Source organism: Lagenorhynchus albirostris, chromosome 6, assembly GCF_949774975.1.
Source record: "Lagenorhynchus albirostris chromosome 6, mLagAlb1.1, whole genome shotgun sequence".
NCBI classification, from domain to species: Eukaryota; Metazoa; Chordata; class Mammalia; order Artiodactyla; family Delphinidae; genus Lagenorhynchus; species Lagenorhynchus albirostris.
The window spans coordinates 114,421,610-114,436,944 of NC_083100.1; the positions used below are offsets into that span (position 1 = coordinate 114,421,610).

Genomic DNA, 15,335 nt, shown 5'->3' on the forward strand with positions numbered 1-15,335 from the left:
CTGCTGGGCCAAGGCTGGCGCGGACTTGGGCAGGATGGCCCAGCTGGACACACACGGAGGGCATGGGCACAGCTGAACACCCCACGCCCGCCAAGGCGCCTCAGTACCCCCACCCCCCCCCGAGAGCTGGAACCCCAACCGTCAGTGTCCTCGGCTGTGAAATGGAGACACCTCTTCCCCCGTTAAATCCTCACATGCGGGGAAACCGAGGCTCAGAGGGGACAGGTAACTTGCCCAAGGTCAAGCGCTTGGGAGAAGCAGGGCTGGGATTTGAACGTGGGCCTTCCACCTGCCACGCTATGTAAGGTACTCCGAGAAGCCTTTTCCATCCCTCGTGCACGGGAGCCTCACAGCCCAACTCAGCGTTCAGTGCCTACTGTGTGCGGGTGTCAGGATCACACATTCACAGCGGGACCAGCCTCCACCACTGAAGACTCGGGTCTAGCAGGGAGGACGGTCATCCCGTTGTATGGAGGAGCAAATCGAAATAAGAAGGCGAGAGTAACTGGCCCAAGTCCCCAGTGGAGGGGAGGGGGCAGGAGCTCGGATCCGGGCTGCAGGATGTGGGTGTGGCCTCTCCTGGTCTCTCACCTCCACCAACAGCGCACACAGTGGGACAGCGTGACCCGACGGTGCACTGACTCAAAGCTGGGACGCAGGAATCAGGTTCTGTCCTGCTGCTGACCATGGGTTTCCCAGGGTGCTGACTCAGCTCTCCCAGGCGGCCCTGCAGCCCTGCACCCACGCCTCAGCTTCCTCAGTGCAGTACCAGGATGGCCCCCACCTGGTCCACCAGACCCACAGGAAGGGCCCAGGACCCCCCTTGGCTGTGGCCCCTGCCAGGCCCATGGTCCCCTCCACCAGGAGGCCTGGGTGGCAGGGACACACACACACACACGCACGCACGCACGCACGCACGCACGCACGCGCACACACACACACACACACACACACACACAACTTATAAACTAGCTCCTGGCTTAGTTTATATTTCAAACCACAATATTTTCATCCTGTCCCAGTTTCAGCAAATGCACCCAATTAATTGTGGATTCTATTTCTCCGTTTAGATGGACTCCACTTGTATTCCTGGCCATTAACTCCTCCTCAAGTCTCCCCTCCCCTTCCCCCGCCGTGGGATTCCCCTCCCTCCCCAACTCTGTTTTCAATCTGCACCCAGGTCTCTCTCTACCTGAGGCTGCCCCTGGGAGTCAAGTCAGGACAGTTCCTTCCACATCCGACCCTGACCCTCTGGAGTCCCGTGATTCCTGCATGAACCCAGGTTCCCCCACCTGCCTGGTGGAGTCATGGGGGATCCCAGGGACCATGTGGAAAGTCCCAAGGTGGCTCTGCAAGGTCACCTTCTCCTCTAGCAGGCCAGCCCCCCGCCCCCATACACACCACACACACACACACACACACACACACACATAACGCTCCCCAGGTGTTCGCCCCACAAAGGCAGCCCCCACCCACTGATTTTTTTTTTTTTTTTTGCGGTACGTGGGCCTCCCACTGCTGTGGCCTCTCCCGTTGCGGAGCACAGGCTCCGGACATGCAGGCCCAGCAGCCACGGCTCACAGGCCCAGGCGCTCCGCGGCATGTGGGATCTTCCCGGACCGGGGCACGAACCCGTGTCCCCTGCATCGGTAGGCGGATTCTCAACCACTGCGCCACCAGGGAAGCCCCCCACCCACTGATTTTTAATGGAAAACATTTCAGCATTCACATTTGCACTACAATAATCTCTTCCAAGCATCCTCCAACCACCCTCTCCCAGCTCAGGGATGGCGGTGGCAGCTCCCAGGAAAGGCCAACCTGGGGCCAAGTCCAAGACTGGGAGGGAGGAAATCCCAGGGCTTCCCTGAGCTCCAGTGTTCTCATCTGCCAAGTGGAACCATAATCCAGTCCCGCCGACCTCATAGGTCACTGAGAGGAACAAATGAAAAACAGCAAGTGGGAGGGTTCTCAGTAAACCACAAAATGCCACGGAGATGCTAACCCTGACCTCCCCTCCAGAATCATCCAGACCCAGCGGGACCCAGCAGAACTCAGCTCCACCATTATCACTTACAAGAGTCCTGGAGTTCACCCTCCCTCACTGGGAGGGGCATCTCATGCTTCCCAGGTGGGCAACTGAGGCTCGGTGGCCGAGCCAGGGTTCAACCCACATCTCTCAAGCCCCAGCTCTCTCTGCTGTGCATTGGGTTCCTCGAATGAACGAATGAATGAATGATGGGAGACCCCTCACCTATGTCCCCAGGTCCCTCCCCTCATTAGGCCCCTCAACCCAGCCCACCTGGAACTGTTTGCCCTCCCCCCACCCATTCAATCAAGCTCCGGCTGGGGGGGGGGGAGCTCTGGCTTCCCTCCTGGGGGAGGCAACACCACTCCTCCCGATTTAGTGTTTTCAGCCTATGCAGGAAAGAAAGGAAACAAAAATGCACTGCAGTTCAATTTCAAGAATCCGGTCATCAGAACACAAAAGCCAGAATGGTCCCTACCTGCGGGTTCCCAGGGGTTCCCCAAGATGCTCCCTGGAACAGAACCTGTGCGTCCTCCCCGCCAGGCACTGATGGCATCACTTCCTCCACCACCACCAGGCACTGGGCACTGATCATGTTCCTTCCTCCTGGACCCTCTCCACAAGCCCGTGGGCAGGAACTCCCATTCCCGTTTACAGAGGAGGAAATAGGGGCTCAGAGAGGGCGTGACTTGCCCAGGACCCCAGAGCAGGTGGGTGGTCACCGGGGTCATGCTCCCTTCTCTCTGTCCAGGTCTGTTTTTCTCCCGCACTCACCCCAACCTCCTTCCTCCCCTTCCCTTGTTCAGTCTCTCTTTGACTCTTGCCCACCTGCCAGGGATCCTGGGCCCAGTTCAGCACCCTCACCCACTCCATCACCCACATCTGGCCCCGAGATAGTTACTGACAGGCTGGAGGACACGACTTGAGAGAGGTGATACCGTCTCGGAGCAGAGAAGTAGGGGCGGCCACATGGGGCTGGGGTGGGAGCAGCAGGGAGACCCCTCGGGCCAGCTTTCCCTGGGCCAGGTCTGTCCTCAGTGCCCAGCGACGGGACCCGGCTTGCCAGGGCTCCAGCATGTTGGTCGCAGTCCTGGGGAGAGGCCGAGGTGACCAAAAGGTCCAAAGAAAGTAGCAGCAGCTGTCGGAAAAAGGGCTGGCAAGGCGCTCCCGTCACCCCAGCCGCCTTCCAGCCCCACGGCCCCTGCAAAGTTCCTCAAGCAGAGGCCTGGGTGGAGCCCTGGACCCCTCACCAGCCAGCCACTGGCCCTGAGACCATGCACACAATGCTGCCTTACGGCCGTGCACTCCTCGCCCTGCAGTCTGCACTCCGAGCCAGCGTTCCCACCAGCTGGCATGACCCCTCGTCCTCTGAGGACCCTCCCCGGCTCTGATCCAAGACCTAGGGGACCCCCCCACTTGGCCATCTGGTCTGGCCTCAAAGGGCGGAGCACACTGGGGTGCCTTGAACAGGGGTGAGCTGGCCCACTGACCCCTCCCAGCTGTCCAGCTCGACAGGCTTGGCAGTGTCATCCCCTCCGCAGTGTCACCTTGTGGCCTCAAAGCAGAGAGAAGCAGGTTTGCACATACTGGGAGGAGGTACAGGACGTACAGCAGCCTTTCCAGGAAGGCTGTGACCCCAGCCCTGATGGAGTGGACTCCAGGATGGCAGCCCTGCCCCAGACCCCCCCGCACCTTCCTGGGCACAGCTGGATTCTAACCTAACCCAGGTCCCTCCCTCAAGAGGAGATGCCACTTCCTCCAAGCAGTCTTCCCTGACTGCTCAGGCCTGATGGGAGGCTCCTCAGGACCCCAGTGGCCTTCCCCTCACCTCCCCCCAGTGCTGTGATGGGCACTGGGTGTGGGGCTGGGAGCTCCTGGAGGGCAGGGGCCAGCTCTTCTCCTCCCAGTGCCCTCAGCCCTCTGGCCCACAACGGGCAGGCCACGAAGGAGAGAATGACAAGGGGAAGAAGAGCTAATTCAGCACCAGAAGTCCAGGCATCTAAAGGGGAAGAAGAGCTAATTCAGCGTCAGAAGTCCAGGCATCTAAAGCGAGGAGCCAGCTCTGATGTCCCTACGAAGGTGCCCTGGGGGCTCCAGGATGGGGGTGGGGGGGGCTTGCAGGGCCTCTGAGGGCCCGAGCGGCCCAGCTCCACTGGCAGTGACAACAGCGACAAGTCCCTGCCCCCAGCACTGCAGTGGCTGCTGATGGCTGCCGCCCACTCACTCCCAGCCCCTGGGGCTCAGCCGCCGCCTTACTGCGGCCCTCGCACTGCAGAGGCAGAGATGTCTGCAAGCTCGCCCCCCGTCCACAGAGCAGGGACAGCAGCAGAGACCCAGCCGGCCACCCCAGGTACAGCATGGGGGGGAGACAGGGCACACATGTCCACTCCCAGGGGCACCATGGACAGGTCTCAGCACCCAGGGCCGATGCCCACCCCGAGGCTCCAAACCCACCCTCCACCAGCGCTGTGGCCCCAACCCCACCCCATCTGCCGTGGCACTGGGACCTGGGGTCAGGGACTGGGGCTGAAGGTGAGGTCCAGGCGGCAGAGGGAAGAGGCCCAGCCGACAGCAAGCCCCAGTGGGTCTGAGGGCAGCAGGGAGTCTCAGGTCTAGCAAATCACACAGACCCCCAGGTCAGGGATCCCCGGCACCCCGATCACCTCAAAGCCTTCTCAGGTCAGAAGGGGACCCCTGCAGACGGCCCAGGCCAACCCTTCTTTGGCATTCGGCCCGAAGCCAAGGAGGGCTCCCCAGCCTTGGCTCCCAAGTGGGCTCCCCAGCCCACTCCTGAGAACGCGAGTGTCTGGGCCCAAGCACTGCAGCCCCAGGCTCAGGGTAGCACCATCACAGCCCTGAGACGTTTAACTGCCGGAGCAGGTTCTAAGCAGCGATGCCCAGGGGTCCCTCGGAATGGCCTGTGCCAGGGCCGGATGCGCCCCCTGCACCTGACCCCAAGACCTGGGCTCTGATGCCTCCTGTGCTCTCTGGGGGCCTGAAATCCAGCAGCCACATCGCCCTTCCCCCTCCCACCCTACACCCTGAACCCAGGGCCTCCCGGACCTCTGCCAGCCGTCAGCCTGCCTCTACCTGCCTGAAGACTCCAAGCATCCCGTCAACAAGGAAGCACTGAGCACCTACTGTGTGCAGAGCTGGGGGCACCATCGCTACTGCAGCAGGCAGGACCCACTCTTGTGGAGCAGATATTCTAGGGGGCTTGCCCCAGGCCACCACAGGCCTGCTTCAAGTCTGGACCCAGGAGAGCAGCCAACAACACGCCGGCTCCAGGTGGCCAGTCCACAGGGTGGGCAGCAAACTGCCCCAGGGCACTGGGCCCCAGACTTTTAGATTCCACACCAGGAAAATCTTCCCTGTGTGTGTGTGTGTGTGTGTGTGTGTGTGTGTGTGTGTGTTTTGCGGGAAGGGGGGGTGCGGTCAGCATTATGACTATTTCCTCCCCCAAAAATTAAGAAACCACAAGAATTACCATCATTTCATAAAAGAAACACTGTTGCAACAATATGAACAAAAGTAGATGCAATCTCAGGATAAAGGGTGTTCCTTCATATCGAGTAAAGCGGATGCAGCTTTCATATTTGGGAAAACACACACACATCACCTCATTTGTCCTCACTTGCAGGTATGAACTCCTGTCCCTAGACTTGCCTCAGGAAACCCCAGGCTGTCCCCTCACCCCAGGGCCCACCAAACACCCCCAAAAGAGAAAGGCCACATCCCAAAGTATAAGCTTAGACCCCACGTGGGGACCCAGGGGCAGACAAGCAGCCCCAGATCTAATTTAATGGTGGGGAACATCTTGGGACGAAAATCTGTCAAATGACACCCCGCCCCCCCAGACAGGCCTTCCCTCCTAGATAGAGATCCGCATCTTATTTGCATGATCTGGGCCTTCCCCCTGGCCTGAGGGCCTACTCACCAAGGAAGAGGTAGCACCCCGGACAGTGGACCAGGACAGCCCATGGGCAAGTCACACCACTGCTCTGAGCCTCAGTTTCTTCATCTGCTGAATGGGTATCATAATGACCTCCCCTGCTTGCAGTGTGGATGAGAATTTTCACCAAGCATCTGGCACTCAGCAGGTGTGCAACAAACCAGGTTTGTTTTTTTTTTGTTTTGTTTTGTTTTGTTTTGTTTGTGGTACACGGGCCTCTCACTGTTGTGGCCTCTCCCATTGCGGAATACAGGCTCCTGACCCACAGGCTCAGCGGCCATGGCTCACAGGCCCAGTCGCTCCACGGCATGTGGGATCTTCCCGGACCAGGGCACGAACCCACGTCCCCTGCATCGGCAGGCAGACTCTCAACCACTGCGCCACCAGGGAAGCCCCCAAACCAGGTTATTTTTAAGTTAATATTTGACAAAGGCTTCCCTTGGGACAGGAAGAGCCTGCCTTTCTCTTCTCAATTCCCCAGCCCTGACCCCTGCCAGCCCTTAGCACTAAGCCAGCTTCGCTGCCCGGTCCAGAACCATGTGGCCTCTTTGGGAGGTGGCAGCCTCTTTGGGGAGGTCCCAGGAGCCCCAGATGCCAGCCAGGTCCCATGAGGCATGCCCCATCCCCGGTACAAGAACCACCAGCCCTGCCCTTCACTTGTGTCCATTTAATCCACACAGCACTCTCTGTGGCTCTCACCACTGACTTCCGCTGAGGAAACTGAGGCTCAGAGAGGTCAATGTGACCTGCCCAAAGGTAGTAACGTGTGGGAAGGGATTCAAACCCAGCTCCCTAGAGAGTGGCTGCCACCACCCTGAGTCGCTGCTTCATGTGAAAATCTTTTAAGTGGTCCTCCCCGGGATGGGCCATCTTTGGTGTCTCCCTCCTCCTCTTTTATTGGCCCCTCCTACCTCCTATTACATCCTGGGTGAGAGCTCCTGCCCACAAAGAAGCCCTGGCCTGCACTGTCAGTGCCTTCAGCTCTGGTGTCCTTTTCTTTGCATTGTTAATCCCAAAAGGAGACTTGCCAAAAAAAGGAGCTTTAGTGACTTCCCTGGAGGTCCAGTGGTTAAGACTCCATGCTTCCAATGCAGGGGGCACCGGTTCAATCCCTGGTCAGGGAGCTAAGATCCCACATGCCACGCAAAAAAAAAAAAAAAAAAAAAAAGGAGCTTTAGAAAACCACACAGCAGGGTGACATCAAACAGGAAGGCAGCATCCCCCAGATGCCCTGTCACCTGGAGCCAGAAGCTTCCGCTCAGCCTCTCCCCAAACCAATCCCTTGCACCATGTGAGCGCCCGGCCCTGGAATGCTCAGGAAGGGCTGATCTGAGCCATCACATTCCACGGAGGAAAACCTGCCCTGCTCTTGTATCTACCTGCCACCAGACTTTTCGTTTCTTGAGTGTCTCCCCCAACGAGACGTCAGTTCCAGGCAGGCAGGGGCTTGGTTCTGCTCAGCCCTGCAGAACCAAGATGGTGCCCAGCACACAGTGGGTTTTTCAAGTAAATGAAGAAGCAAACCCCGTGATCACTTTACAGATGGCCGGAGTGAAGCCCAGAGAGGGGGGAACACTTACCCAGGGCCACCAGACTTACGTGCAGATGAGTCCAGTTCCCGCCCCAACCCCGGAACTGTGCAATTCCCTCCCCCGCCACACGCCGCTCCCCTGCACACACACACACAGACACGGACACACACACACACACACGCACACACGCACACATATCACCCTGGGCTGGGACAACATTACAAACCCTGATCCTTCAAGGGCTCAGCAGGGATTAGCTGTCTGCAAAGGCCTGTAATGGACACTGCAGGGAGAAGGGCTGGGACAAGGGCCTGGCAGGGACGGAGGTCTCTGGGTCATCGTGCGGCTCTGCCCACTGAGCACTTGCTGTGTGACGGGCAACTGTCCGAGGCCCTACTCTCCACAACGGGCGTGTAAAGGGGAACCAGTATTACAAATGAAGAAACTGGGCTCAGGAGGGTCCTGCCATCTGCCCAAGGTCCCGGCTGGTCAGGGGAACCCAGGATCCCCACCTGCTGCCTGCCGAGCCCATGCCCGGGGTCTGTCTCTGACACGCCCCTGGGTAGGACCCAGGGATTCTAGAACCTCATGGCAAAAGCCCAGGCAAGGCCGGGCTAAGGCAGAAAGGGGGGGACAGAAGCACAACTTGGTGAGGGGCGAGCTGGGCAGAGATCGCCTCACCCAGGCGCAAGGGCCTGGGCAATGGCAGAGAGCAAAGGTGAGAAGGGGACACAGCGAGGTCATCTGCGGAAGAAGGAGGGTGAAGAGTTGAGGCCTCAGCCTCTCTGAGAGTCCACAGGATCCACAGATCCTACCGGCATTCAAGACTTGATCACATCCAACCCAAATCGACGGCCCAGGCACCCCTCTCCGCTCCCGACACACCCCACCCCTTCCCTGGGTGACCAGCGGCTCACTCCCCCACTCCACAGGCACCCTGACCCACAGCTGTTCCCCCCGACCCCGGGGAACACCTTCCCCAGGCCCCAGACAGCCCAGTGAGCCGACCTGGGCGAAACAGCCTGCTTTGGGCCCTGCCACGAGCCAGCAGGCTCGATGGAGTGGGGTGAGGCCCAGCCCACCCCGGCCCACCGGGGCCCGGGAAGTCTGGAGGTCACGCTTGCAACCTCCCCACACCCACAGGCCTCAGCTAAACGTCCACCGAGCCCCCAGAAACACCCCACCCAGAGATGCCGCCTAGCTCAGGAGCCTTCTCTCCAGCGCCGGCAAGATGAACCATCTACATAAATAACGCGGGTTCGGGGAGCAGCTGATCCCAGCCTGGAGAGGTGCAGAAACACTTGTGTAAGCTCAGAGGAAAGAGACACAGCGCAGGGAGGTACAGAGTGATGGAGGCAAAGCCAACAGGGGAGGGGACGAGAGAGAGGACACTCAGGGGTGAGACAGACACCCCGATGGGGAGGACAGTGGAAAGTCGGGGCCGGGGAGAGCCACTGCTGACCAGGGCCCGGGGCCTCAGAGGCCGTCCAGCAGACCCGGCGGGCTCCCTGCCCCCTGCCCTCTGTGTGGCATGGCTACTCTCAAGGCCACCGTGAGCGTAAGAACCGGTTGCAAAGGCCTGGCTCCTACTGAGGAGGCTTCCGTGGCTACGGCACGGGAGGCCTTGACCACCCAGATGAGCGTGGCCCCATCATGGCCATGTGTCGGGGTCCCATAGATAACTGCCACTGCACCTTCCCTCTAGGGAGCATCTGCTGTGACACGCCAGCACTATTCCGTGCACGGACAGCCCCAGGCCCTGCCCCTCGGGGCCAGGCCTCCCCACTCCCAGCAGCGCCGGGCCAGTGGCGGGGGGGTGGGCAGACAGTGGGCAGAGCCTCCTCCCCTGCGCCCTCCGTGGGCCCGGCTCCACCAGCACAGGCCGGCCTCTCTCATGCATGCCCCGTGAGGACTACTGGGCAGTGGACCTCGGGGCAAGCAGGCCAGAGCATACCCCCACCTCACCTGTCCCTTCTCCCCAACCGTCCCATCACCCCTGGGACCCAGCCCACCAAGCCCTAATCTTCTCTGTCATCTGACCCAGGCTCCACCCCAACTTGGCTCCGCTCAGCCACCTACCGAGGCCCAAAAATGGACAGAGTCATTTATAGAGGATCCGACAAGCCAAACGCGACGGGAAGATGACCTCATGGTACCTGGGTCCGAACTCCAGGCACATGCTCTGCACCCGAGCACCCTGGGGGCAGCTGGGGACTGGGAGGTGAGCGGTGACCGTGCCATGCTTGGCTGGTGGACCCCGGGGAGCCCTCCGCTGTGGTCTCACACCCTCTCACACCCTCCTCCTCCAGAGGCCTCAGGACCTTACGACAGTAAGCTCCACGCCGGCCAGAGCCACATACACCCTGCTCCCCGCAGCACCCCGGGCTCAGCCCAGGCTCAGGCACACAGCACAGGTCCAGGCGCAGGCGGGATTCGCTGAATGAGGGAAGGCCAAGGAGCACACACGGGACAAATCAGCTCACCCAGAACCTGCGTCAGGGCTCCCAAGCCAAGCCCCCAAACGCCCTTGTTTTTTCGTAACAGTCACTCTGCACCTGCTGGGGCCAGGTGAATGCTGGGTGCCCACACGGATCTGCCCAAGCCCCAGGGAGCACCCAGACCGGTGGTGGATGCTGCCGGGTCAATGGGCAATGCCAGGGCCCAGCGGGGAGTCACTGAGCTGGGGGACAGGAGAGCTGGCTCCACGGGCACCAGCGGGCAAGCTGTCCCACGCCTCACCGTCCCCCTCTGAATCCTGGTGGACGACTGGGCAGAGAAGACACGGGGGGAATGGAGGGTGCGGAAAAGAAGAGGAGAGATGGGGGCCCTTCCTCCTATGCAGATACAACCTAGGCCCTCCACCCAAGCGCCTGTTTGTCCCCGCTCAGGAAATACCCTGCCGTGGCAACAGGACCACTGGAATTGCCCCTTTACTCATAGATTTGACCAAGGCGGGGTGGGGCTGGGTGCCTACGAGACCACTGCCACTGCGAGTTAGACACGGTCCTGAGGGCCACCTGAAGATGCCGAGGAGATAGCCAGGTCAGCGGCACCGAGGCGGCAACTCTGAGCCTCCGGAGGGCAGAGGAGAGAGACTGGTGTGGGTCAAGTCATCGGGCTTCCTGGGAGGGGGCTGCAGCTGGGCCAACAGGGGAGGCTACGTTCCCAGACTCGGCCAGGATGCCCGTGGTGCCGCTCTGGCTTCCGCTGGGGAAGACCTCCCAACCAGAGCCCACGGGGCAGAGAACAGCAAGAACGCTAAGCAACTCCAGTCCCATGAGGCCCAGGCTCGGGCAGGGCCAGCCCTTGGCCAAGGCCAGCATCCACAGCTGACCAGCTGTCCACCAACTGCCCACGGCCACGGAACAGAGGCTAAGGAGGGAGGGGGGGCAGCTCCGTGGGGTCAATGATGACCTCTCGCCATGTACACGGAGGGGGTACAGCCCATGCCCACTGCCCCTGAAATTACTGAAAGACGCTGCTGCAGAAACAAGGCAAGCAGGGCAACGGGGACGCAGCAAAAGCAAAGGGGAGCCGGGGAAGACTAAGGCGTCACTGGATTGGGGGCAGGGAAACTGCCTCTGCCTTCCCGAGGCTTCCCATTCATCTTCCTCAGCCCCTCGGGGGCAGGAAGCAGGCTTAGACCCAGAGCTGCCGGCTCCAGGCACCTAAATGGATTACCCAGCCGTGGGAGGGGAGCAAGGGCAGAGGCATCTGCCCCTCCCCTCCCCCCAACCTGGGCGACTGAAGCCTTCCCAGCCCCCAGCCAGCTATCTGTGGTACTCTAATCCCTCGTCCCGCCCTGGGGAGGGGAGGAGGACAGCTGGGACAGGCCAGATCTGGAGTCTGGCTGAGGGCCCTTCCCTCTACGCCACCCACCTACCTCCTTAGCCCGGGACCGCAAGGATGAGCTGCAGGACTCGGAGGGAAGCGCGGGGGAAGCTCCAGAGGCCGCCGCCGCTCTCACCCCGACCCCCACCCCCACTGTCACGTGGCTGCATCCTTAGGGAGCCCGCAGGTCTCGGCTGCAAAAGTCATTGTTTATAAACAGCCACAAGCCTGGCGGGGGAAGGCCAGCCGGTCTCCGGGATCGGGCGGCAGAGGGGACAGACCCGGCCAGGGGAGCACTGGGGGGCCACCCTGGCAGCAGCACTGATTCTGCAATCTCAGATTTCAGAGTTGGAGTCGGCAGGGGAAGTGGCGTCAGCAGCTGGCGTGATCCAATTCAATAAACCAGAGGCGGCTAGGGATAGCAAGCCGGGCGGGCGCGGACCCCTGCCGCCCAATCCCGCGTTTCCTGCACAGTCCGAGGGCCACGGGAAGCCCCGGCTGCGAACAGTGGCTCTCCGCGCCGAGGGGTCGGGTTTCCTGCGGGGCCCTCCACACCCCCGGCGGCTTGCCGCCCCTCCTCCGGGCCGGCTCCCCACCCCGGCCGCGGGCTCCCAAAGCCAGAGCCGCCACCCTCTCCCCCCGCGGCCGGAAACACGAAGCCCCTGCTCCGGCGAGGGCACCTCTCGAGGGGTGCGCAGCTCTCTGCTCCCCGGGAGCCGGGCCGGAGCTTCCAGGCCGCAGGCACCTCTCGGGAAGGGAAACCTGACCCCTCCCTCGGCCCAAGGGGACAGAAGGTGGAGCGGCGGGTGGAGAGGAGGGAACGGCGAGCGCAGGAAGCGCTCAGAGGCCTGGAGTCGGCGCGCAAGCACCCGCGAGCGGAGGGGCAGCCTCGGGATTCCCGGAACTAAGCGACCCTGGGGACAAGGGGCAGACCCCCCTCGCCCCAGCGCCGGCCCCGCCCGCAGGGCTCAAGTGGTCCCGGAGGGCTAGGGGCGCCACCTCGCCTGCCAGCCTCTGGGCCTCGGCCTCCAAGGCGGGGTGAGGCTGGACCTCGCGCCCGGAGAAGAGCGGGGGCCGCCGCTCCTCTGCAGAGGTGCCGCGAAGATACAAAGCGGCGGCGGTGGGGGGGGGGGGGGGGTGAAGGGACAGCTGCGCCCTCTCCTGCACCTCGCCGGGGGTGAGAGGAGACGGAGGACGCGGACGGCAAAGGGCACCCAGAGCGCCGGGGGGCGCAGCCTGTGGACCCCCGAAGGCCCTCGGCAGCGCTCGTCTGGAGGTGACAGCGCCCGGCCCGGGGTCAGGACCAGCCCCCGGCGCAGGGGTGGGGGACAGGTGTCCGGACGGCGCGGCTGCAGGGTCTCGGGCTCTCTCACCTTCTCCTGCGCGCGAGTGAGCTTCTTCTGCACGTTGCTGGCGATCTTCCCGGCCGTCACCCCCTTACTGCCCATCTCAGCCATTGCGGCTCAGGCTTGCCCGGTGGCTGGCGCCGATCTACCCAGCCCCCAGCCCCGGCCCCCGGCCGCGCGTCCGGCCCGGGCTCCCGCTCCACGCCGCGCACTAGACCGCCGAGCCGACTGGCGGAGGCGGAGCGTGCGCCCGGCAAGCGAGCTAGCGAGCGACACGGGGACCGTGGGAGGGACGGACAGGCGGAGGGAGGGGGAGGGAGGGGAGGGAGGAGGGGCCGGGCCTCAGGCGGCGGTCAGCGCCCCCCGCCCGCCCCCTCCGGACAAGACACGGCCTTTTAAAGGGCCACCCGGGCGCCGGAACCGCTCGGCCGGCGAGGAGGGAGCGGCGCCCACCGACGCCGCGGCTGAGGTGGCGAGCGGGACTCCCGGGACCCTCCGATGACACCGCCCCGGGGCTGGGACGAATACGACAGGCCCAGGTCCGGCGCCGCCGTGGGCCGTCTTTCCTTTCCTCAGCCCCGGAAAGGAGGCCAGATGGAGGAGAAGGGTGCTTTCAAAAATCAAAGATAAAGTGTGTGGCGATCAGGGAGCCCGGGCTAGAGCGCGCAGCCCAGCCGGAGCCGCCTCTCCTTCCCGGGGCTCACCTCTGGCCCCCCCTCTCGACGCTCGGCCTCCTCCTGGCCTCTAGGTTCACCCTTCTCGACCTGGGCTCTCAGGGCGCCACCTGTGAACTGTTCCCCTTGCCTAGTCCCTTGCCAACCAGGCGCTCGATTTTCTAATTTGCGGATAATTATTATAATAACAGCAGCCTAACAGTACTGAGCCTTCCTGTGTGCCTGGAACTCTGCTAAGTGCCTCATCGACAGGCATTATCTCGGTCCGTGTCCAGGACAGCCCGATGAAGTAGGTGCTAGTATTTCTCCCGTTTTGCAAACGAGGCACAGAGAGGCCTGGAGTCAGACCTCTGACTCCACATCCCAGGCTCTCCAACCACTATACACTGGGTGGTCTCCTATGCCCTGCTGGAAGAAAAATGAGTAATTGTCATTATTCAAAGAGAAGATAAGGTTATTGCTAACCGACCGATGACAACTTTGCCAACAGACCAATGACACTTGTTCAAAATTAATAAATATGCATTGGGTTTACTGCTCCCACCCACACCCCTCCCCAAAATCATGTCAGGGGCTTGGAAGGATGCCACAGCACTTTGCTGTCCTGGAAGTCAGGGTGTGTCCCAGGAATTGTGGGCTGAGTTGAATGCTGAGAGGAGTCCTGGAGGCCCTGTTGAAGAGGACTGGACATGTCCAGCACCCAGGCAGGAGCCAGGGCAGGGGTCCCCTGGAGGCTTCTGGGAGGAGCAGGAAAGGCTCTTGCAGCCCATACACCAAGCCTGCCATACTCATGGAGAAACCGAGGCCCAGGAAAAAAAGGTTTGGCTTGTGCTCCCCGGGAAGGCTCCTCTGCAACCTCTCTGGCTACTCCTCTGGTGTTTCCCCAAGAGTGCTCAGGACTTCAGTCCTCCGGGCCTATTATGATTCCTTTTTGCAGAAAGACAGACTGAGGCTCTGCAGCTGCTGAAGGTCAAAGAGATAAGCAGAGATTCAGACCCAGGCCCTCCAGCACTAAGGCCCTCAGCTGATACACAGAACTGCATACCAGCAAAAGCACCAAGCACTGCAGGAGGGGAAGGCATTTTGTCAGAATTATCATTATAATAAACTCATGCCCGATTCCTGAGTTACAAGAACAAACAGTTACAAGAACTGCACCTAAACAGTGCAGTTTCTAAGGCAGCTTTCTCCTAAAAGCTCATCAAGCTTTCACCTCATGGTCCCTCTCCTCCTAATTTTATGTTTGGCATTCTTCTAACCATTCTCTAAGAGCGATTCCTTCCAGTCCTCCGCTGAGGAAAGGAGGAAATGAGCAGAAGTCAAATCATATTACAGTCAGCCTCCAGGGAACAGTGGGAGATTCTGCTTCGCTGGACTTTGGTGTTTCAAAATACCACTTGACAGAAAAATTGGAGGCAACTTAAATGGTTATCAGCAGGATAGGGTTAGCTAGACAGCACAGTGACCAGAGAGACCATTAGAGGATCATTTTAAACAATTACAGAGATTGTGTAGCAACATGAAAACAATGCTTAAGTATAATTATGAGTGAAAAGGAGATGATAGGAAATCGTGCATGCCCTCCCCTTGCAACAACATAAAAGTAAGTGCTCATGATAAAAGACTCGAAAGAACCATGCACAAGGAAATAGATGTGCTACAATCAAGGCATGACGGCTGATTTTTTCCCCTTAATTTCCTAAATATTCTGTAATATGCTATATTGCCTTCATAACTAAAAAATACGCACAGCTCTTATCTTTAAAAAAGATAATTCTTTATCCGATCTCTAGCTTGGAAAGACTTTTTAAAGCACAAAACCATTGGAGGAAGTATTGACTTAAAAAAGCGCTTGTTTGAGGGTACGCAAAAATTCAATTTTTTTAAACCTCAAAAAATACCGTCAACACACAGGATAAAAGTTTGGAAGGAAATGCTCAAAAAATGTTAGTATAGGCCAAAAGGTAGGAATGT

The 15,335-nt window shown here is 60.3% G+C and overlaps 1 protein-coding gene across 22 annotated transcripts in view; it reads right to left on the reverse strand.

The window, feature by feature from the left end:
• Positions 1-12,956, reverse strand: part of BIN1 (bridging integrator 1) — a 55,894-nt gene extending 42,938 nt beyond the window's left edge. For 7 of the 22 annotated variants that reach the window (XM_060153060.1, XM_060153054.1, XM_060153048.1 and 4 more), the window contains exon 1: positions 12,715-12,936. In XM_060153060.1, the coding sequence (XP_060009043.1) occupies positions 12,715-12,798 (84 nt within the window). In that variant the 5' untranslated portion in view covers positions 12,799-12,936. Of the gene's footprint in view, positions 1-2,854; positions 2,915-12,714 lie in introns of those variants that run through there. The other 15 variants (XM_060153055.1, XM_060153050.1, XM_060153043.1 and 12 more) reach the window with 11 other exon arrangements.
• Positions 12,957-15,335: the final 2,379 nt, after the last annotated feature.